The 23,401-nt window shown below is 42.5% G+C and overlaps 1 protein-coding gene across 1 annotated transcript in view; it reads left to right on the plus strand.

The window, feature by feature from the left end:
- zgc:194930 (uncharacterized protein LOC557813 homolog) overlaps positions 1 to 23,401 on the plus strand; it is a 66,900-nt gene that overhangs the window by 34,158 nt on the left and 9,341 nt on the right. The window contains exon 2 of the mRNA XM_055939048.1: positions 17,886 to 17,938. Coding sequence (XP_055795023.1) covers positions 17,907 to 17,938 — 32 coding nt within the window. The 5' untranslated portion in view covers positions 17,886 to 17,906. The remainder of the gene's footprint in view (positions 1 to 17,885; positions 17,939 to 23,401) is intronic.

Here is a 23,401-nt window from a genome sequence, read left to right on the forward strand (position 1 = left end):
CTGTCTGCCCAGCGCCGTCTGAGCCATCTGTCTGCCCAGCGCCGTCTGAGCCATCTGTCTGCCCAGCGCCGTCTGAGCCATCTGTCTGCCCAGCGCCGTCTGAGCCATCTGTCTGCCCAGCGCCATTAGAGCCGTCCGTCAGTCAGGAGCCGCTAGAGCCGTCCGTCAGTCAGGAGCTGCCAGAGACGCCCGCCAGTCAGGAGCTGCCAGAGACGCCCGCCAGTCAGGAGCTGCCAGAGACGCCCGCCAGTCAGGAGCTGCCAGAGACGCCCGCCAGTCAGGAGCTGCCAGAGACGCCCGCCAGTCAGGAGCTGCCAGAGACGCCCGCCAGTCAGGAGCTGCCAGAGACGCCCGCAAGTCAGGAGCTGCCAGAGACGCCCGCCAGTCAGGAGCTGCCAGAGACGCCCGCCAGTCAGGAGCTGCCCTACAGTCCGGAGCTGCCCTACAGTCCGGAGCTGCCCTACAGTCCGGAGCTGCCCTACAGTCCGGAGCTGCCCTACAGTCCGGAGCTGCCACTCAGCCCGGACCTGCCGGAGTCCCTCAGCCAGGACCTGCCGGAGTCCCTCAGCCAGGACCTGCCGCCCCTTATCCCGGTGCTGGTCCTTATCCCGGTGCTGCCCCTTGTCCCGGTGCTGCCCCTTGTCCCGGTGCTGCTCATTGTCCCGGTGCTGCTCATTGTCCCGGTGTTGCCCCTTATCCCGGTGCTGCCCCTTGTCCCGGTGCTGCCCCTTGTCCCGGTGCTGCCCCTTGTCCCGGTGCTGCCCCTTATCCCGGTGCTGCCCCTTATCCCGGTGCTGCCCCTTCATTTAGGTGGGGTTAGTGGGAGGGTGGTCATTGGGAGGGGGATAAAGAAGCGGGGATTGATTATGGTGGGGTGGGGACCTCGTCCACCGCCAGAGCCGCCACCGTGGACAGACGCCCACCCAGACCCTCCCCTAGACTTTGTGCTGGTGCGCCCGGAGTTCGCACCTTAAGGGGGGGGTTCTGTCACGTTCCTGACCTGTTTTCCTTTGTTTTGTATTCATTTTAGTTGGTCAGGGCGTGAGTTGGGTGGGTTTGTCTATGTTTGTATTTCTATGTGGGGTTTTGTGTTCGGCCTGGTATGATTCTCAATTAGAGACAGGTGTGTATTGTTTGTCTCTAATTGAGAGTCATACAAAGGCAGCCAGGGTTTCACTGGTGTTTTGTGGGTGTTTGTTCCTGTGTCCTCACAGGACAGTTGAAGGTTAGTCACGTTTGTTGTTTTGTAGTTTGTAGTGTCTTGTTTGCTATTTTTCATTAAAAGATGGCTTATTTCCCTCAATCCGCATCTTGGTCCTATCCATGTTCCTCCTCGTCTAAGGGGGAGAACAACAATGACTGCCTTTACAAGCTTCTTGTTTTAGTTTCTGTTTGTAGGCTGGAAACAACAAAATGGAGTCGTGGTCAGCTTTTCCAAAAGGAGGGCGGGGGAGGGCCTTATATGCGTTGCGGAAGTTAGTATAACAATGATCCAGGGTTTTGCCAGCCCTGGTATCACAATCGATATGCTGATAGAATTTAGGGAGTTTTGTTTTCAGATTAGCCTTGTTAAAATCCCCAGCTACGATGAATGCAGCCTCAGGGTGTGTGGTTTCCAGTTTACATTGAGTCAGATAAAGTTTGTTCAGGGCCATCGATGTGTCTGCTTGGGGGGGGGGGGGGAATATATACTGCTGTGATTATAATCGAAGAGAATTCCCTTGGTAGATAATGCGTTCGACATTTGATTGTGAGGAATTCTAAGTCAGGTGAACAGAATGACTTGAGTTCCTGTATGTTGTTATGATCACACCACGTCTCGTTAATCATAAGGCATACCCCCCCGCCCCTCTTCTTACCAGAAAGATGTTTGTTTCTGTCGGCGCGATGCGTGAAGAAACCAGCTGGCTGCACCGACTCCGTTAGCGTCTCTCGAGTGAGCCCTGTTTCCGTGAAGCAAAGAACGTTACAGTCTCTGATGTCTCTCTGGAATGCTACCCTTGCTCGGATTTCATCAACCTTGTTGTCAAGAGACTGGACATTGGCGAGTAGTATGCTAGGGAGTGGAGCGCGATGTGACCGTCTCCGAAGCCTGACCAGAAGACCGCTTCGTTTGCCCCTTTTACTGCGTCGTTGTTTAGGGTCGCCGGCTGGGATCCGATCCATTGTACTGGGTGGAAGGCAAAACACAGGATCCGCTTCGGGAGAGTCATATTCCTGGTCGTAATGATGGTGAGTTGACGTTGCTCTTATATTCACATTTTACATTTACATTTTAGTCATTTAGCAGACGCTCTTATCCAGAGCGACTTACAGTAGAGTGCATACATTTTATTACATTTTACATACTGAGACAAGGATATCCCTACCGGCCAAACCCTCCCTAACCCGGATGACGCTATGCCAACTGTGCGTCGCCCCACGGACCTCCCGGTTGCGGCCGGCTGCGACAGAGCCTGGGCGCGAACCCAGCCCAGCCTGGGCGCGAACCCAGAGACTCTGGTGGCGCAGCTAGCACTGCGATGCAGTGCCCTAGACCACTGCCCCACCCGGGAGGTCAAGTAGTTCAGTAGTTCCTCCCGACTGTATGTAATAAAACCTAAGATTACCTGGGGTACCAATGTAAGAAATAACACGTAAAACACGTAAAAAAACAAAATACTGCATAGTTTCCTAGGAACGCGAAGCGAGGCGGCCAACTCTGTCGGCGCCGGAAGTAGTCCGTGTCATAGTGTCGTAGTGTTATAGTGTCATATTGTTGTCGTGTCATAGTGTACAGCGTCATCGTGTCATAGTGTCATAGTGTTATAGTGTTATAATGTCACAGTGTCACAGTGTCATAATCAATCAAATGTATTTATAAAGACATTCTTACATCAGCTGATGTCACAAAGTGCTGTAGAGAAACCCAGCCTAAAACCCCAAAAAGCAAGCAATGCAAGTGCAGATGCACATATCATAGTGGTATAGTTTCACAGTGTCATAGTGTTACTGTGTCACAGTGTTATAGTGTTACTGTGTCATAGTGTCACAGTGTTATAGTGTTATAGTGTCATAGTGTTATAGTGTTACTGTGTCATAGTGTTATAGTGTTATAGTGTCATAGTGTTACTGTGTCATAGTGTTATAGTGTTACTGTGTCATAGTGTTATAGTGTTACTGTGTCATAGTGTTATAGTGTTACTGTGTCATAGTGTTATAGTGTTACTGTGTCATAGTGTTATAGTGTTATAGTGTTATAGTGTTATAGTGTTATAGTGTCATAGTGTTATAGTGTCATAGTGTTATAGTGTTACTGTGTTATAGTGTCATAGTGTTATAGTGTTACTGTGTCATAGTGTCATAGTGTTATAGTTTCACAGTGTTATAGTGTCATAGTGTTATAGTGTCATAGTGTTACAGTGTTACTGTGTTATAGTGTCATAGTGTTATAGTGTTATAGTGTCATAGTGTCATAGTGTTATAGTGTTATAGTGTCATAGTGTCATAGTGTTACTGTGTTATAGTGTCATAGTGTTACTGTGTCATAGTGTCATAGTGTTACTGTGTCATAGTGTTACTGTGTTATAGTGTCATAGTGTTACTGTGTTATAGTGTCATAGTGTTACTGTGTTATAGTGTCATAGTGTTACTGTGTCATAGTGTTATAGTGTTACTGTGTCATAGTGTCATAGTGTTATAGTGTTACTGTGTCATAGTGTTATAGTGTTATAGTTTCACAGTGTTATAGTGTTATAGTGTTATAGTGTCATAGTGTTATAGTGTTATAGTTTCACAGTGTTATAGTGTTATAGTGTTATAGTGTCATAGTGTTATAGTGTTACTGTGTCATAGTGTTATAGTGTCATAGTGTCATAGTGTTATAGTGTTATAGTATCATAGTGTTATAGTGTCATAGTGTTATAGTGTTATAGTGTCATAGTGTTATAGTGTCATTGTGTTATAGTGTCATAGTGTTATAGTGTCATAGTGTCACAGTGTTATAGTGTCATGGTGTTATAGTGTTATAGTGTTATAGTGTCATAGTGTTATAGTGTCATAGTGTTATAGTGTCATAGTGTTATAGTGTCATAGTGTCACAGTGTTATAGTGTCATGGTGTCATAGTGTTATAGTGTTACTGTGTCATAGTGTTATAGTGTCATAGTGTCATAGTGTTATAGTGTTATAGTATCATAGTGTTATAGTGTCATAGTGTTATAGTGTTATAGTGTCATAGTGTTATAGTGTCATAGTGTTATAGTGTCATAGTGTTATAGTGTCATAGTGTCACAGTGTTATAGTGTCATGGTGTTATAGTGTCATAGTGTTATAGTGTCATAGTGTCATATTGTCACAGTGTTATAGTGTTATAGTGTTATAGTGTCATAGTGTTATAGTGTTACTGTGTTATAGTGTTATAGTGTTATAGTGTTATAGTGTTACTGTGTCATAGTGTTATAGTGTTACTGTGTTATAGTGTTATAGTGTTATAGTTTCACAGTGTTATAGTGTCATAGTGTTATAGTGTTATAGTGTCACAGTGTTATAGTGTTATAGTGTTATAGTGTCACAGTGTTATAGTGTTATAGTGTTATAGTGTCACAGTGTTATAGTGTTATAGTGTTATAGTGTCACAGTGTTATAGTGTTACTGTGTCATAGTGTTATAGTGTTATAGTTTCACAGTGTTATAGTGTTATAGTGTTATAGTGTCATAGTGTTATAGTGTTACTGTGTCATAGTGTTATAGTGTCATAGTGTCATAGTGGTATAGTGGTATAGTGTTACAGTGTTATAGTGTTAGTGTTATAGTGTTACTGTGTTATAGTGTTATAGTGTCATAGTGTCATAGTGTTATAGTGTCACAGTGTTATAGTGTCATAGTGTCACAGTGTTATAGTGTCATGGTGTTATAGTGTCATAGTGTTATAGTGTCATAGTGTCATGGTGTCACAGTGTTATAGTGTCATATTGTCACAGTGTTATAGTGTAATAGTGTTATAGTTTCACAGTGTTATATTGTTATAGTGTCATAGTGTTATAGTGTCATAGTGTCATAGTGTTATAGTGTCATAGTGTCATAGTGTTATAGTGTCATAGTGTTATAGTGTCACAGTGTTATAGTGTTATAGTGTCATAGTGTCATAGTGGTATAGTGTTATAGTGTTATAGGGTCATAGTGTTATAGTGTTATAGTGTTATAGTGTCATAGTGTCATAGTGGTATAGTGTTATAGTGTTATAGTGTCACAGTGTTATAGTGTTATAGTGTTATAGTGTCACAGTGTTATAGTGTCATAGTGTTATAGTGTCACAGTGTTATAGTGTCACAGTGTTATAGTGTCACAGTGTTATAGTGTTATAGTGTCACAGTGTTATAGTGTTATAGTGTCATAGTGTTATAGTGTTATAGTGTCATAGTGTCACAGTGTTATAGTGTTATAGTGTCACAGTGTTATAGTGTTACTGTGTCATAGTGTTATAGTGTTATTGTGTCACAGTGTTATAGTGTTATAGTGTCACAGTGTTATAGTGTTATAGTGTCATAGTGTCACAGTGTTATAGTGTTATAGTGTCACAGTGTTATAGTGTTACTGTGTCATAGTGTCACAGTGTTATAGTGTTATTGTGTCATAGTGTTATAGTGTCATAGTGTCATACTTTCACAGTGTTATAGTGTTATTGTGTCATAGTGTTATAGTGTCATAGTGTTATAGTGTCATAGTGTCACAGTGTTATAGTATCATAGTGTCACAGTGTTATAGTGACATAGTGTTATAGTGTCACAGTGTTATAGTGTCATAGTGTTATAGTGTCATAGTGTCGTAGTGGTATAGTGTTATAGTGTCATAGTGTTATAGTGTTATAGTGTCATAGTGTCATAGTGTTATAGTGTTATAGTGTCATAGTGTTATAGTGTCATAGTGTCATAGTGTTATAGTGTCACAGTGTTATAGTGTCATAATGTTATAGTGTTATAGTGTTATAGTGTCATAGTGGCATAGTGTCATAGTGTTATAGTGTTATAGTGTTATAGTGTCATAGTGTCATACTTTCACAGTGTCATAGTGTTATAGTGTTATAGTGTTATAGTGTCATAGTGTCACAGTGTCACAGTGTTATAGTGTTATAGTGTTATAGTGTCATAGTGTCATACTTTCACAGTGTTATAGTGTTATAGTGTTATAGTGTCATAGTGTCATAGTGTTATAGTGTCATAGTGTCATAGTGTCATACTTTCACAGTGTTATAGTGTTATAGTGTCATAGTGTCATAGTGTCATAGTGTTATAGTGTTATAGTGTTATAGTGTCATAGTGTCATACTTTCACAGTGTTATAGTGTCATAGTGTTATAGTGTTATAGTGTTATAGTGTCATAGTGTCACAGTGTCACAGTGTTATAGTGTCATAGTGTTATAGTGTTATAGTAACATAGTGTTATAGTGTCATAGTGTTATAGTGTCATAGTGTCACAGTGTTATAGTATCATAGTGTCACAGTGTTAGAGTGACATAGTGTTATAGTGTCACAGTGTTATAGTGTCATAGTGTTTTAGTTTCACAGTGTCACAGTGTTATAGTGTTATAGTGTTATAGTGTCATAGTGTCATACTTTCACAGTGTTATAGTGTTATAGTGTTATTGTGTCATAGTGTCATAGTGTCACAGAGTTATAGTGTTATAGTGTCATAGTGGCATAGTGTCATAGTGTTATAGTGTTATAGTGTTATAGTGTCATAGTGTCATACTTTCACAATGTCATAGTGTTATAGTGTTATAGTGTTATAGTGTCATAGTGTCACAGTGTCACAGTGTTATAGTGTTATAGTGTTATAGTGTCATAGTGTCATACTTTCACAGTGTTATAGTGTTATAGTGTTATAGTGTTATAGTGTTATTGTGTCATAGTGTTATAGTGTCGTAGTGTTATAGTGTCATAGTGTCACAGTGTCATAGCATTGTGGTGTTATAGTGTCATAGTGTTATAGTGTCATAGTGTCACAGTGTTATAGTGTCATAGTTTTACTGTGTCATAGTGTCACAGTGTCATAGCATTGTGGTGTTATAGTGTAATAGTGTCATAGTGTCACAGTGTCATAGCATTGTGGTGTTATAGTGTCACAGTGTTATAGTGTCATAGTTTCATAGTGTTATAGTGTCACAGTGTCATAGTGTTATAGTGTCATAGTGTTATAGTGTCATAGTGTCACAGTGTCATAGCATTGTGGTGTTATAGTGTCATAGTGTTATAGTGTCATAGTGTCATAGTGTCACAGTGTTATAGTGTCATAGTTTTACTGTGTCATAGTGTCACAGTGTCATAGCATTGTGGTGTTATAGTGTCATAGTGTCATAGTGTCACAGTGTCATAGCATTGTGGTGTTATAGTGTCACAGTGTCACAGTGTTATAGTGTCACAGTGTAATAGTGTTATAGTTTCACAGTGTTACAGTGTTATAGTGTCATAGTGTCACAGAGTTATAGTGTTATAGTGTCATAGTGTCATAGTTTCATAGTGTTATAGTGTCACAGTGTTATAGTGTCATAGTGTCATAGTGTAATAGTGTTATAGTTTCACAGTGTTACAGTGTCATAGCATTGTGGTGTTATAGTGTCACAGTGTCATAGCATTGTAGTGTTATAGTGTTATAGTGTCATGGTGTCATAGTGTCATAGTGTCATAGTGTCACAGTGTCATAGCATTGTAGTGTTATAGTGTCATAGTGTCACAGTGTTATAGTGTTATAGTGTAATAGTGTTATAGTTTCACAGTGTTATAGTGTTATAGTGTCATAGTGTCACAGTGTTATAGTGTCATAGTGTTATAGTGTCATAGTGTTATAGTGTCATAGTGTTATAGTGTTATAGTGTCATAGTGTCACAGTGTCATAGCATTGTGGTGTTATAGTGTCATAGTGTTATAGTGTCATAGTGTCACAGTGTTATAGTGTCATAGTTTTACTGTGTCATAGTGTCACAGTGTCATAGCATTGTGGTGTTATAGTGTCATAGTGTCATAGTGTCACAGTGTCATAGCATTGTGGTGTTATAGTGTCACAGTGTTATAGTGTCACAGTTTCATAGTGTTATAGTGTCACAGTGTCATAGTGTTATAGTGTCATAGTGTTATAGTGTCATAGTGTCACAGTGTCATAGCATTGTGGTGTTATAGTGTCATAGTGTTATAGTGTCATAGTGTCATAGTGTCACAGTGTTATAGTGTCATAGTTTTACTGTGTCATAGTGTCACAGTGTCATAGCATTGTGGTGTTATAGTGTCATAGTGTCATAGTGTCACAGTGTCATAGCATTGTGGTGTTATAGTGTCACAGTGTCACAGTGTTATAGTGTCACAGTGTAATAGTGTTATAGTTTCACAGTGTTACAGTGTTATAGTGTCATAGTGTCACAGAGTTATAGTGTTATAGTGTCATAGTGTCATAGTTTCATAGTGTTATAGTGTAATAGTGTTATAGTGTCATAGTGTCATAGCATTGTGGTGTTATAGTGTCATAGTGTTATAGTGTCACAGTGTCATAGCATTGTAGTGTTATAGTGTTATAGTGTCATGGTGTCATAGTGTCATAGTGTCATAGTGTCACAGTGTCATAGCATTGTAGTGTTATAGTGTCATATTGTCACAGTGTTATAGTGTTATAGTGTAATAGTGTTATAGTTTCACAGTGTTATAGTGTTATAGTGTCATAGTGTCACAGTGTTATAGTGTTATAGTGTCATAGTGTTATAGTGTCATAGTGTTATAGTGTCACAGTGTCATAGCATTGTAGTGTTATAGTGTTATAGTGTCATGGTGTCATAGTGTCATAGTGTCACAGTGTCATAGCATTGTAGTGTTATAGTGTCATAGTGTCACAGTGTCATAGCATTGTAGTGTTATAGTGTTATAGTGTCATGGTGTCATAGTGTCATAGTGTCACAGTGTCATAGCATTGTAGTGTTATAGTGTTATAGTGTCACAGTGTCATAGCATTGTAGTGTTATAGTGTTATAGTGTCATGGTGTCATAGTGTCATAGTGTCACAGTGTCATAGCATTGTAGTGTTATAGTGTTATAGTGTCATAGTGTTATAGTGTCATAGTGTTATAGTGTAATAGTGTCATGGTGTCATAGTGTTATAGTGTCATAGTGTCACAGTGTTATAGTGTCATCGTGTTATAGTGTCATAGTGTTATAGTGTCACAGTGTTATAGTGTCACAGTGTTATAGTGTTATAGTGTCATAGTGTCATAGTGTCATGGTGTCATAGTGTCATGGTGTCACAGTGTCATAGTGTTATAGTGTCACAGTGTTATAGTGTCACAGTGTTATAGTGTCACAGTGTTATAGTGTCATAGTGTCACAGTGTTATAGTGTCATAGTGTCACAGTGTTATAGTGTCACAGTGTTATAGTGTTATAGTGTCACAGCGTTATAGTGTCATAGTGGTATAGTGTCATAGTGTCACAGTGTTATAGTGTTATAGTGTCATAGTGTTATAGTGTCATAGTGTTATAGTGTCACAGTGTTATAGTGTCACAGTGTTATAGTGTCATAGTGTTATAGTGGTATAGTGTCACAGTGTTATAGTGTCACAGGGTTATAGTGTCACAGTGTTATAGTGTCACAGTGTTATAGTGTCATAGTGTTATAGTGTCATAGTGTCACAGTGTTATAGTGTTATAGTGTCATGGTGTTATAGTGTCATAGTGTCACAGTGTTATAGTGTCACATTGTTATAGTGTCACAGTGTTATAGTGTCATAGTGTTATAGTGTCACAGTGTTATAGTGTCACAGTGTTATAGTGTCATAGTGTCATAGTGTTATAGTGTCATAGTGTCACAGTGTTATAGTGTCATTATGTTATAGTGTTATAGTGTTATAGTGTCACAGTGTTATAGTGTTATAGTGTCATAGTGTCATAGTGTTATAGTGTTATAGTGTCATAGTGTTATAGTGGTATAGTGTTATAGTGTCATAGTGTTATAGTGTCACAGTGTTATAGTGTCACAGTGTTATAGTGTCACAGTGTTATAGTGTCATTTTGTTATAGTGGTATAGTGTTATAGTGTTATAGTGTTATAGTGTCATAGTGTTATAGTGTTATAGTGTCATAGTGTCACAGTGTTATAGTATCATAGTGTTATAGTGGTATAGTGTTATAGTGTTATAGTGTTATAGTGTCATAGTGTTATAGTGTTATAGTGTCATAGTGTCACAGTGTTATAGTGTTATAGTGTCATAGTGTCACAGTGTTATAGTATCATAGTGTTATAGTGTTATAGGGTCATAGTGTCATAGTGTTATAGTGTCATAGTGTCACAGTGTTATAGTGTCATAGTGTTATAGTGGTATAGTGTTATAGTGTTATAGTGTTATAGTGTCATAGTGTTATAGTGTCATAGTGTCACAGTGTTATAGTATCATAGTGTTATAGTGGTATAGTGTTATAGTGTTATAGTGTTATAGTGTTATAGTGTTATAGTGTCATAGTGTCACAGTGTTATAGTGTCATAGTGTTATAGTGGTATAGTGTTATAGTGTTATAGTGTTATAGTGTCATAGTGTTATAGTGTTATAGTGTCATAGTGTCACAGTGTTATAGTGTTATAGTGTCATAGTGTCACAGTGTTATAGTATCATAGTGTTATAGTGTTATAGGGTCATAGTGTTATAGTATCATAGTGTCACAGTGTTATAGTGTTATAGTGTCATAGTGTCACAGTGTTATAGTGTTATAGTGTCATAATGTTATAGTGTCATCGTGTTATAGTGTTATAGTGTTACTGTGTCATAGTGTTATAGTGTTATAGTGTCATAGTTTCACAGTGTTATAGTATCATAGTGTTATAGTGTTATAGGGTCATAGTGTTATAGTATCATAGTGTCACAGTGTTATAGTGTCACAGTGTTATAGTGGTATAGTGTTATAGTGTTATAGTGTCATAGTGTCATAGTGGTATAGTGTCATAGTGTCACAGTGTTATAGTGTTATAGTGTTATAGTGTCACAGTGTTATAGTGTCACAGTGTTATAGTGTCATAGTGTTATAGTGTCATAGTGTCACAGTGTTATAGTGTTATAGTGTCATCGTGTTATAGTGTCATAGTATCATAGTGTCACAGTGTTATAGTGTCACAGTGTTATAGTGTTATAGTGTCACAGCGTTATAGTGTCATAGTGGTATAGTGTCATAGTGTCACAGTGTTATAGTGTTATAGTGTTATAGTGTCATAGTGTTATAGTGTCATAGTGTTATAGTGTCACAGTGTTATAGTGTCACAGTGTTATAGTGTCATAGTGTTATAGTGGTATAGTGTCACAGTGTTATAGTGTCACAGGGTTATAGTGTCACAGTGTTATAGTGTCACAGTGTTATAGTGTCATAGTGTTATAGTGTCACAGTGTTATAGTGTCATAGTGTTATAGTGTCATAGTGTCACAGTGTTATAGTGTTATAGTGTCATCGTGTTATAGTGTCATAGTGTCATCGTGTTATATTGTCATAGTGTCACAGTGTTATAGTGTCACAGTGTTATAGTGTTATAGTGTCATAGTGTCACAGTGTTATAGTGTCACAGTGTTATAGTGTCACAGTGTTATAGTGTCACAGTGTTATAGTGTCACAGTGTTATAGTGTTATAGTGTCATAGTGTCATCGTGTTATAGTGTCACAGTGTTATAGTGTTATAGTGTCATAGTGTCATCGTGTTATAGTGTCATAGTGTTATAGTGTTATAGTGTCATAGTGTCATCGTGTTATAGTGTCATAGTGTTATAGTGTTATAGTGTCACAGTGTTATAGTGTTATAGTGTCATAGTGTCATCGTGTTATAGTGTCACAGTGTTATAGTGTTATAGTGTCATAGTGTTATAGTGTCACAGTGTTATAGTGTTATAGTGTTATAGTGTCATAGTGTCATCGTGTTATAGTGTTATAGTGTTATAGTGTCATAGTGTCATCGTGTCACAGTGTTATAGTGTTATAGTGTCATAGTGTTATAGTGTCACAGTGTTATAGTGTTATAGTGTCATAGTGTCATCGTGTTATAGTGTCACAGTGTTATAGTGTTATAGTGTCATAGTGTCATCGTGTTATAGTGTCATAGTGTTATAGTGTCACAGTGTTATAGTGTTATAGTGTCATAGTGTCACAGTGTTATAGTGTCACAGTGTTATAGTGTCACAGTGTTATAGTGTCACAGTGTTATAGTGTCACAGTGTTATAGTGCCACAGAGTTATAGTGTTATAGTGTCATAGTATCACAGTGTTATAGTATCATAGTGTTATAGTGTTATAGTGTCATAGTGTCATCGTGTTATAGTGTTATAGTGTTACTGTGTCATAGTGTTATAGTGTTATAGTGTTATAGTGTCATAGTGTTATAGTGTTACTGTGTCATAGTGTTATAGTGTTATAGTGTTATAGTGTCATAGTGTTATAGTGTCATAGTTTCACAGTGTTATAGTATCATAGTGTTATAGTGTTATAGGGTCATAGTGTTATAGTATCATAGTGTCACAGTGTTATAGTGTTATAGTGTTATAGTGTCATAGTGTCACAGTGTCATAGTGTTATAGTGTTATAGTGTTATAGTGTTATAGTGTTATAGTGTCATAGTGTCACAGTGTTATAGTGTCACAGTGTTATAGTGTTATAGTGGTATAGTGTTATAGTGTTATAGTGTCATAGTGTCATACTTTCACAGTGTCATAGTGTCATCGTGTTATAGTGTTATAGTGTTATAGTGTTATAGTGTTATAGTGTCATAGTGTTATAGTGTTATAGTGTCATAGTGTCATAGTGTCACAGTGTTATAGTATCATAGTGTTATAGTGTCATAGTGTCATACTTTCACAGTGTCATAGTGTCATCGTGTTATAGTGTTATAGTGTTATAGTGTTATAGTGTCACAGTGTTATAGTGACATAGTGTCACAGTGTTATAGTGTCATAGTGTTATAGTTTCACAGTGTTATAGTGTCATAGTGTTATAGTGTTATAGTGTCATCGTGTCATAGTGTTACTGTGTCATAGTGTCACAGTGTCATAGCATTGTGGTGTTATAGTGTCATAGTGTTATAGTGTCACAGTGTCATAGCATTGTAGTGTCATAGTGTCATAGTGTCACAGTGTCATAGTGTTATAGTGGTATAGTGTCATAGTGTTATAGTGGTATAGTGTCATAGTGTTATAGTGTCATTGTGTTATAGTGTCATAGTGTCACAGTGTCATAGTGTTATAGTGGTATAGTGTCATAGTGTTATAGTGTCATTGTGTTATAGTGTCATAGTGTTACAGTATATATGTTTAATCACAACACCAGCTGTACTGTGAGAGCCTCGAGGTCTGGAGTTGTGTACTATAGGCTTGTTATATTTAACCTCAGGTAACAGAACTAACTCAAACCTGCTCACAACCAGACCTGAAGTTCAAACAGGTGTTTTCTTCTTTCCACCATCACCCAGGCTGTGTTTGCTTGGGAGTGGGCCAGGTACTATACATGCTGATACTGTTTGTTTAACAGGACGGTTCACTTAACTTCTTTCACTTTGTCACTGGCTCTCTCTTGCTCAGCAGAGCAACTCAGTTAGCCCAAGGCAGACCTGGTTTAAAAAATGCTTTTGACTGCCTGAAGTATCAGATGGGTTGTGTTTGCACTCTTGGAAGTTTTCTATTGGCTTTATTAAGTCAGGCAAGTTCAATCAAGCACAGATATTTTATTTTATTTTGATTTATTAGGGTCTCTTTTAGTCCTCATTTGGACTAATCTTCCAAGAGTCCAAAACAGCTATGTATTAGATTTAAATGGTTCTTAAGTATGATTTGAATTTACATATTGAAAGGTTGCTGGTTTGCTCAGATAAATTATTACATTTCTTTATTGCTCTAAATTGAAATGTTATTTTGCATATCTCTCTTTTCTGTCTGGATAACAGATGGTGGACAATCTATTCCTAGTATTTACGGAATGTCTGTCTCTTACCAACTGAATACCGTTGTGTATAGAGTTGGGCCGTTTTAAACGGTGTATATTATAAAATAAAATAAGCATGTTTTTTTCCCCCAATTATCTTGTTGATTGATGACCAACCAAGAGCATTGAGCATGACTACAACAGAAGAACCATACAGTGGGGAGAACAAGTATTTGACACACTGCCGATTTTGCAGGTTTTCCTACTTACAAAGCATGTAGAGGTCTGTCATTATTTATCATAGGTCCACTTCAACTGTGGAATCTAAAACGGAATCTAAAACAAAAATCCAGAAAATCACATTTTTAAATAATTAATTTGCATTTTATTGTTCTCCCCACTGTATGTCCACCTTAAAACAATCCTTACTGCTTTGTTCTGTGCAATCCTCAACCTTCTCATTTCACTTGCTGATATAAAGTATTTGAAATCATTTTGGAATCGTATTTCACCCCAGGTCAGCTTTCTTGCTCATTTGGCGCATCTTAGTGTAACAGTATAAACTTTACGTCGTCCCCTCGCCCCGACCCGGGCGCGAACCAGGGACCTTCTGCACACATCAGCAACTGACACCCACGAAGCGTCGTTACCCATCGCTCCACAAAAGCCGCGGCCCTTGCAGAGCAAGGGGCAACCCTACTTAATGTCTAAGAGCAAGTAACGTAACTGATTGAAATGCTACTAGCGCGCACCCGCTAACTAGCTAGCCATTTCACATCCGTTACATTAGTTAAGCCCAAGACTTAGCCCAGTCTTAACACTAATATCCTGTCATCTCTTTCTCAGTGGTCAAAGACAAGACAGTGGAATGTGTGCTCGTCTCAGCTGACCCAAGACAGAATGTTCTAGCCTGAAGGCTGCGGGTTCAACTGTTGTGACCCATTGTCAGTTCTCAGTCAACGGAAACAAGTTTTACGTTTTTGCAAATATCCTCCCATTCCTATCTCAGTCATTTTTAGCAATGTGCCTCTGGCGAAACAGACCACTGAACATGATGAAGTAATTCAGAACGTAATAGATTTTGCTTTCGTGTCCATAATTCACACAAAGCCTCGCGATGATATGTTTGTGCTACACATAAAATGTATTTAATTTGATCTTGGCGGTTTTAGGAGGGGTTTTAATCAGAGAATTGTGTTGTTTATACCCGTAGCTAAATCACATGGGATTAATGGTTCCTTTTCTCCCGAAGCCCAGAGAAAGGTTATTTATTTGAATGTGCTGACTTCACAGAACTGGATGTGAAAACCTCATTCCTGTTAGGGATAAATAGACACTCATGTCCAATGTGTTTTCAGAACACTACATATCCAGGAGTCATGCAGAAGGCTGATCCAAGATAAAATTCTCTCTTTCCCGACAACCCAACAGGTGTCATTGAGGGGATTGGCTGAATCTGTGCACTAGTGAGCCAATCGAAGCCATTAGCTAAGTGATAGAGCCATTTCCTGACATGTGACTGTCTCTCTCTATCAAACAGTCCAAAGCCCTGTGAAACATGGTGTTTCCATCAGTCCTGGGTCATGTTTAGTAGGACACGTCGTAGGAAAACATTTTGCAACAGTAAAACTAAACTGTTGTTACTGGACAAGTAAAAAATAACCCTGTAGCAGATATTGTTAATTGTTTCAGAGTTGCAGTGAATGTCAATGTGAGGAACAATGTGGTAAATAGTTAAAATAGGAGAGAAAAAAATGTATTGTCTTTATATGTTATTCGTATCTTATTTCAGAGTAATGTTTATATCGTGATACTATCCGTAAGCACCACATAGTCTCTCAGGAAGACAAATGGTCGGTGCCTTTAAGATGTACAAGGGTCATTGGATTTTTCTTGCTGCTACACTTTCTTCTGTTTCTCAGTAAAGACCAAAGCTGGAGGAGAAAGACACGGTGTCCTTGCTTCTCTCTTTCTCTCTTTCACGAGCAGACAAACCCATTTCAGACTCGTCGATTCATTATTTACCCAGGCAAATGAATGCTAAAGCCTACGGAAACACACAAACACATAGCCAGGAGAGAAATCCTGTATACACACACACACACACACACACACACACACACACACTCTTTCTTTACCACATACACATCCAGTAAGAAATAGTGATGGATGACAGACACCCTGCATCATCCCTGAGCACATGGAGACAGCTCAGGAGTCACCATGGATACAGCTCAGGAGTCACCATGGATACAGCTCAGGAGTCACCATGGATACAGCTCAGGAGTCACCATGGATACAGCTCAGAAGTCACCATGGATACAGCTCAGTAGTCACCATGGATACAGCTCAGGAGTCACCATGGATACAGCTCAGGAGTCACCATGGATAAAGCTCAGGAGTCACCATGGATACAGCTCAGGAGTCACCATGGATACAGCTCAGGAGTCACCATGGATACAGCTCAGGAGTCACCATAGATACAGCTCAGGAGTCACCATGGATACAGCTCAGGAGTCACCATGGATACAGCTCAGGAGTCACCATGGATAAAGCTCAGGAGTCACCATGGATACAGCTCAGGAGTCACCATGGATACAGCTCAGGAGTCACCATGGATACAGCTCAGGAGTCACCATAGATACAGCTCAGGAGTCACTATGGACAGAGAGGACAACAGGAGTTACTATGGACAGAGAGGACAACAGGAGTCACTATGAACAGACAGGACAACAGGAGTCACTATGGACAGAGGAGTCACTATGGACAGAGAGGACAACAGGAGTCACTATGGACAGAGAGGACAACAGGAGTCACTATGGACAGAGAGGACAACAGGAGTCACTATGGACAGAGAGGACAACAGGAGACACTATGGACAGAGAGGACAACATGAGTCACTATGGACAGAGAGGACAACAGGAGTCACTATGGACAGAGAGGACAACATGAGTCACTATGGACAGAGAGGACAACAGGAGTCACTATGGACAGAGAGGACAACATGAGTCACTATAGACAGAGAGGACAACAGGAGTCACTATGGACAGAGAGGACAACAGGAGTCACTATGGACAGAGGGGCAACAGGAGTCACTATGGACAGAGAGGACAACAGGAGTCACTATGGACAGAGAGGACAACATGAGTCACTATGGACAGAGAGGACAACAGGAGTCACTATGGACAGAGAGGACAACAGGAGTCACTATGGACAGAGAGGACAACAGGAGTCACTATGGACAGAGAGGACAACAGGAGTCACTATGGACAGAGAGGACAACAGGAGTCACTATGGACAGAGAGGACAACAGGAGTCACTATGGACAGAGAGGACAACAGGAGTCACTATGGACAGAGAGGACAACAGGAGTCACTATGGACAGAGAGGACAACAGGAGTCACTATGGACAGAGAGGACAACAGGAGTCACTATGGACAGAGAGGACAACAGGAGTCACTATGGACAGAGAGGACAACAGGAGTCACTATGGACAGAGAGGACAACAGGAGTCACTATGGACAGAGAGGACAACAGGAGTCACTATGGACAGAGAGGACAACAGGAGTCACTATGGACAGAGAGGACAACAGGAGTCACTATGGACAGAGAGGACAACAGGAGTCACTATGGACAGAGAGGTCACTAAGGTTTAGTCAAGCCAGACTAAACCTAGCCAATGTGGTTGAAATCCTCCCGATAAGAGAAGTCTTCTTCCAAAATGTCACAGGACAGATGACAAAATAACTATATTGAACTAAACGATCAATAGATTGAGACTTGAAAAGTGTGTGTCACAACATTTGTTGCCCAGACAGTCTGGGATATAACCTTTCTGTCAGGGGCTTCATGAAAATGTCACTGATTGAAAATGTCCCCTGAGTTTGACGGGACTTGGCATGTCATTAACAGTGTCTAATTTTACTCTGGACTTGTGCTTTTGAAGTTTGATTTTGAAGTGAACACAATTATTTTTTATCACTTCACAGCTCCACTACCCAGCTGGTCAGATGGGGTGCCAATGCTGTCGGATGCTGAAAAGGTGAGGAGGAGTTTGTGTGTGTGTGTGTGTGTGTGTGTGTGTGTGTGTGTGTGTGTGTGTGTGTGTGTGTGTGTGTGTGTGTGTGTGTGTGTGTGTGTGTGTGTGTGTGTGTGTGTGTGTGTGTGTGTGTGTGTGTGTGTGTGTGTGTGTGTGTGTGTGTGTGTGTGTGTGTGTGTGTGTGTGTGCGTGCGTATATGTGTATTGTATTCTGTGTGTGAGGACAGGGTGAAGGTTTTACTTAGTGACAACAGCAGCTCTCCATCTCTCAGCGAAGGTGGACAAACATAACGTATAGAGGAGTTTCTAATTCCAATCCTTCTTACTAGCATGAGATACAGCTCCAGTTTTCCCTGCACGGCCATCTCTATGGATCCTATTGAAACAGACAGCGCTTCTATCTGGATGTCGCTGGACATTCTCTTCCAATCCTACTGATTCATTGCTGTCTCTTTCATGTACTTAGAGAGGTACTGCATTACGGAGTGGCCTGACTCACAGTGACTCAACATTGGCTTTCTGTATAAACAGCGGGTCAATATGCCAATACTCAACTCATCACCCCCCCTCCCTCCCTAACTTGTCTCTTGAGTACTGCCTACTTGCATTCTCTCTCTCTCTCTCTCTCTCTCTCTCTCTTTCTCTCTCTCTCTCTCTCTCTCTCTCTTGTTCTCTCTCTCTCTCTCTCGTTCTCTCCCACCCTCTCTCTCTCTCTCTCTCTCTCTCTCTCTCTCTCTCTCGTTCTCTCCCTCTCTCTCTCCCTCTCTCTCTCCATCTCTCTCTATCTTTCTCCCTCTCTCTCTCTCTCTCTGCCTCTCCATATCACTCTCCCTCTCTCTCTCTCTGTCTCTCTATCTCTCTCCCTATCTCTCCCTCTCTCTCTGCCTCTCCCTCTTTCGTGCCCTCTCTCGCTCCTTCTCTCTCTCTCTCTCTCTCCCAACTTACTTTGCTGTAAGTACCTACTCACATCCCCCCGCACACCTATACACATCCCCCCACACACCTATTCACATCCCCCACACACCTATTCAAATCCCCCACACACCTATACACACCCCCCCACACACCTATACACATCCCCCCACACACCTATTCACATCCCCCACACACCTATTCACATCCCCCCACACACCTATTCACATCCCCCCGCACACCTATGTACATCCCCCCACACACCTATTCACATCCCCCCCACACACCTATTCACATCCCCCCACACACCTATTCACATCCCCCCCACACACCTATTCACACAACCCCCACACACCTATTCACATTCCCCCACACACCTATTCACATCCCCCACACACCTATTCACATCCCCCCACACACCTATTCACATCCCCCCACACACCAATTCACATCGCTCCACACGCCTATTCACATCCCCCCACACACCTATTCACATCCCCCCACACACCCACACACCTATTCACATCCCCCCACACAACCACACACCTATTCACATCCCCCCACACACCCACACACCTATTCACATCCCCCCACACACCCACACACCTATTCACATCCCCCCACACACCCACACACCTATTCACATCCCCCCCACACACCCACACACCTATTCACATCCCCCCACACACCCACACACCTATTCACATCCCCCCACACACCTGTTCACATCCCCCCACACACCCACACACCTATTCACATCCCCCCACACACCCACACACCTATTCACATCCCCCCACACACCCACACACCTATTCACATCCCCCCACACACCCACACACCTATTCACATCCCCCCACACACCCACACACCTATTCACATCCCCCCACACACCTGTTCACATCCCCCCACACACCCACACACCTATTCACATCCCCCCACACACCCACACACCTATTCACATCCCCCCACACACCCACACACCTATTCGCATCCCCCCACACACCTATACACATCCCCCCACACACCTATTCACATCCCCCCACACACCTATTCACATCCCCCCACACACCTATTCACATCCTCCCACACACCTATTCACATCGCCCCACACACCTATTCACATCCCCCCACACACCCACACACCTATTCACATCGCCCCACACACCTATTCACATCCCCCCACACACCTATTCACATCCCCCCACACACCTATACACATCCCCCCACACACCTATTCACATCCCCCACACACCTATTCACATCCCCCACACACCTATTCAAATCCCCCACACACCTATACACACCCCCCCACACACCTATACAGATCCCCCCACACACCTATTCACATCCCCCACACACCTATTCACATCCCCCCACACACCTATTCACATCCCCCCGCACACCTATGCACATCCCCCCACACACCTATTCACATCCCCCCCACACACCTATTCACATCCCCCCACACACCTATTCACATCCCCCCCACACACCTATTCACACAACCCCCACACACCTATTCACATTCCCCCACACACCTATTCACATCCCCCACACACCTATTCACATCCCCCCACACACCTATTCACATCCCCCCACACACCAATTCACATCGCTCCACACGCCTATTCACATCCCCCCACACACCTATTCACATCCCCCCACACACCCACACACCTATTCACATCCCCCCACACAACCACACACCTATTCACATCCCCCCACACACCCACACACCTATTCACATCCCCCCACACACCCACACACCTATTCACATCCCCCCTCACACCCACACACCTATTCACATCCCCCCACACACCCACACACCTATTCACATCCCCCCACACACCCACACACCTATTCACATCCCCCCACACACCTGTTCACATCCCCCCACACACCCACACACCTATTCACATCCCCCCACACACCCACACACCTATTCACATCCCCCCCACACACCCACACACCTATTCACATCCCCCCACACACCCACACACCTATTCACATCCCCCCACACACCTGTTCACATCCCCCCACACACCCACACACCTATTCACATCCCCCCACACACCCACACACCTAGTCACATCCCCCCACACACCCACACACCTATTCGCATCCCCCCACACACCTATACACATCCCCCCACACACCTATTCACATCCCCCCACACACCTATTCACATCCCCCCACACACCTATTCACATCCTCCCACACACCTATTCACATCGCCCCACACACCTATTCACATCCCCCCACACACCCACACACCTATTCACAACCCCCCACACACCTATTCACATCCCCCCACACACCTATTCACATCCCCCCACACACCTATACACATCCCCCCACACACCTATTCACATCCCCCACACACCTATTCACATCCCCCCACACACCTATACACACCCCCCCACACACCTATACACATCCCCCCACACACCTATTCACATCCCCCACACACCTATTCACATCCCCCCACACACCTATTCACATCCCCCACACACCTATTCACATCCCCCCACACAACTATTCACATCCCCCCACACGCCTATACACATCCCCCCACACACCTATTCACACCCCCCCACACACCTATTCACATCCCCCCACACACCTATCCACATCCCCCCACACACCTATTCACATCCCCCCACACACCTATTCACATCCCCCCACACACCTATTCACATCCCCCCACACACCTATTCACATCCCCCCACAAACCTATTCACATCCCCCCCACACACCTATTCACATCCCCCCCACACACCTATTCACATCCCCCCCACACACCTATTCACACCCCCCCACACACCTATTCACACCCCCCCACACACCCACACACCTACTCATATCCCCCCACACACCTATACACATCCCCCCACACACCCACATACCTATACACATCCCCCCGCACACCCACACACCTATTCACATCCCCCCACACACCTATTCACATCCCCCAACACACCTATTCACATCCCCCCCACACACCTATTCACATCCCCCCACACACCTATTCCCATCCCCCCCACACACCTATTCGCATCCCCCCCACACACCTATTCATATCCCCCCCACACACCTATTCACATCCCCCCACACACCTATTCACATCCCCCCACACACCTATTCACATCCCCCCACACACCTATTCACATCCCCCCACACACCTATTCACATCCCCCCGCACACCTATTCACATCCCCCCCACACACCTATTCACATCCCCCCACACACCTATTCACATCGCCCCACACACCTATTCACATCCCCCCACACACCCACACACCTATTCACATCCCCCCACACACCCACACACCTATTCACATCCCCCCACACACCTGTTCACATCCCCCCACACACCCACACACCTATTCACATCCTCCCACACACCCACACACCTATTCACATCCCCCCACACACCCACACACCTATTCACATCCCCCCACACACCTATTCGCATCCCCCCACACACCTATACACATCCCCCCACACACCTATTCACATCCCCCCACACACCTATTCACATCCCCCCACACACCTATTCACATCCTCCCCTCACACCTATTCACATCGCCCCACACACCTATTCACATCCCCCCACACACCCACACACCTATTCACAACCCCCCACACAACTATTCACATCCCCAAACACACCTATTCACATCCCCCCACACACCCACACACCTATTCACATCCCCCCACACAACCACACACCTATTCACATCCCCCCACACACCCACACACCTATTCACATCCCCCCACACACCTATTCACATCCCCCCACACACCTGTTCACATCCCCCCACACACCCACACACCTATTCACATCCCCCCACACACCCACACACCTATTCACATCCCCCCACACACCTATTCACATCCCCCCCACACACCTATTCACATCCCCTCACACACCTATTCACATCCCCCCCACACACCTATTCACATCCCCCCACACACACACCCACACGCCCACACACACAAACTCTCCATTTCTCACACTTTAAAATATATCTGCACACACACACACACGCACACACACACACACACACACCTCCCCTTAATTGTTCTCAGTGTCACATTTCTTGGCTTAACTGTCTCCTGAGCGTAGTAAATGGATTGGCTGGGTGGGACTGTACTGTAGGTTACTGGGTCACTTCCCACAATAACTGCCTGCACCCTCTCTCTCCAGTCAATTCAATTGAAGGGGCTTTATTGACATGGGAAACATATGTTAACATTGTCAAAGCAAGTGAGGTAGATAATAAACAAAAGTGAAATAAACAATACAAATTAACAGTTAACATTCCACTCACAGAAGTTCCAAAAGAATAAAGACATTACAAATGTCATATTATGTCTATATACAGTGTTGTAACGATGTACAAATGGTTAAAGTACAAAGGGGGAAATAAATAAGCATAAATATGGGTTGTAATCTCACAGTTTCAATTCTCGTGCCTGATCACAAATCACACAGGATCTTTTATAGAAGATAACATAAGTTACCTTTTATTCCTGAAACACTTTGCCAGA

This window comes from Salvelinus fontinalis, chromosome 11 (assembly GCF_029448725.1).
Source record: "Salvelinus fontinalis isolate EN_2023a chromosome 11, ASM2944872v1, whole genome shotgun sequence".
In the NCBI taxonomy this organism is placed as follows: domain Eukaryota; kingdom Metazoa; phylum Chordata; class Actinopteri; order Salmoniformes; family Salmonidae; genus Salvelinus; species Salvelinus fontinalis.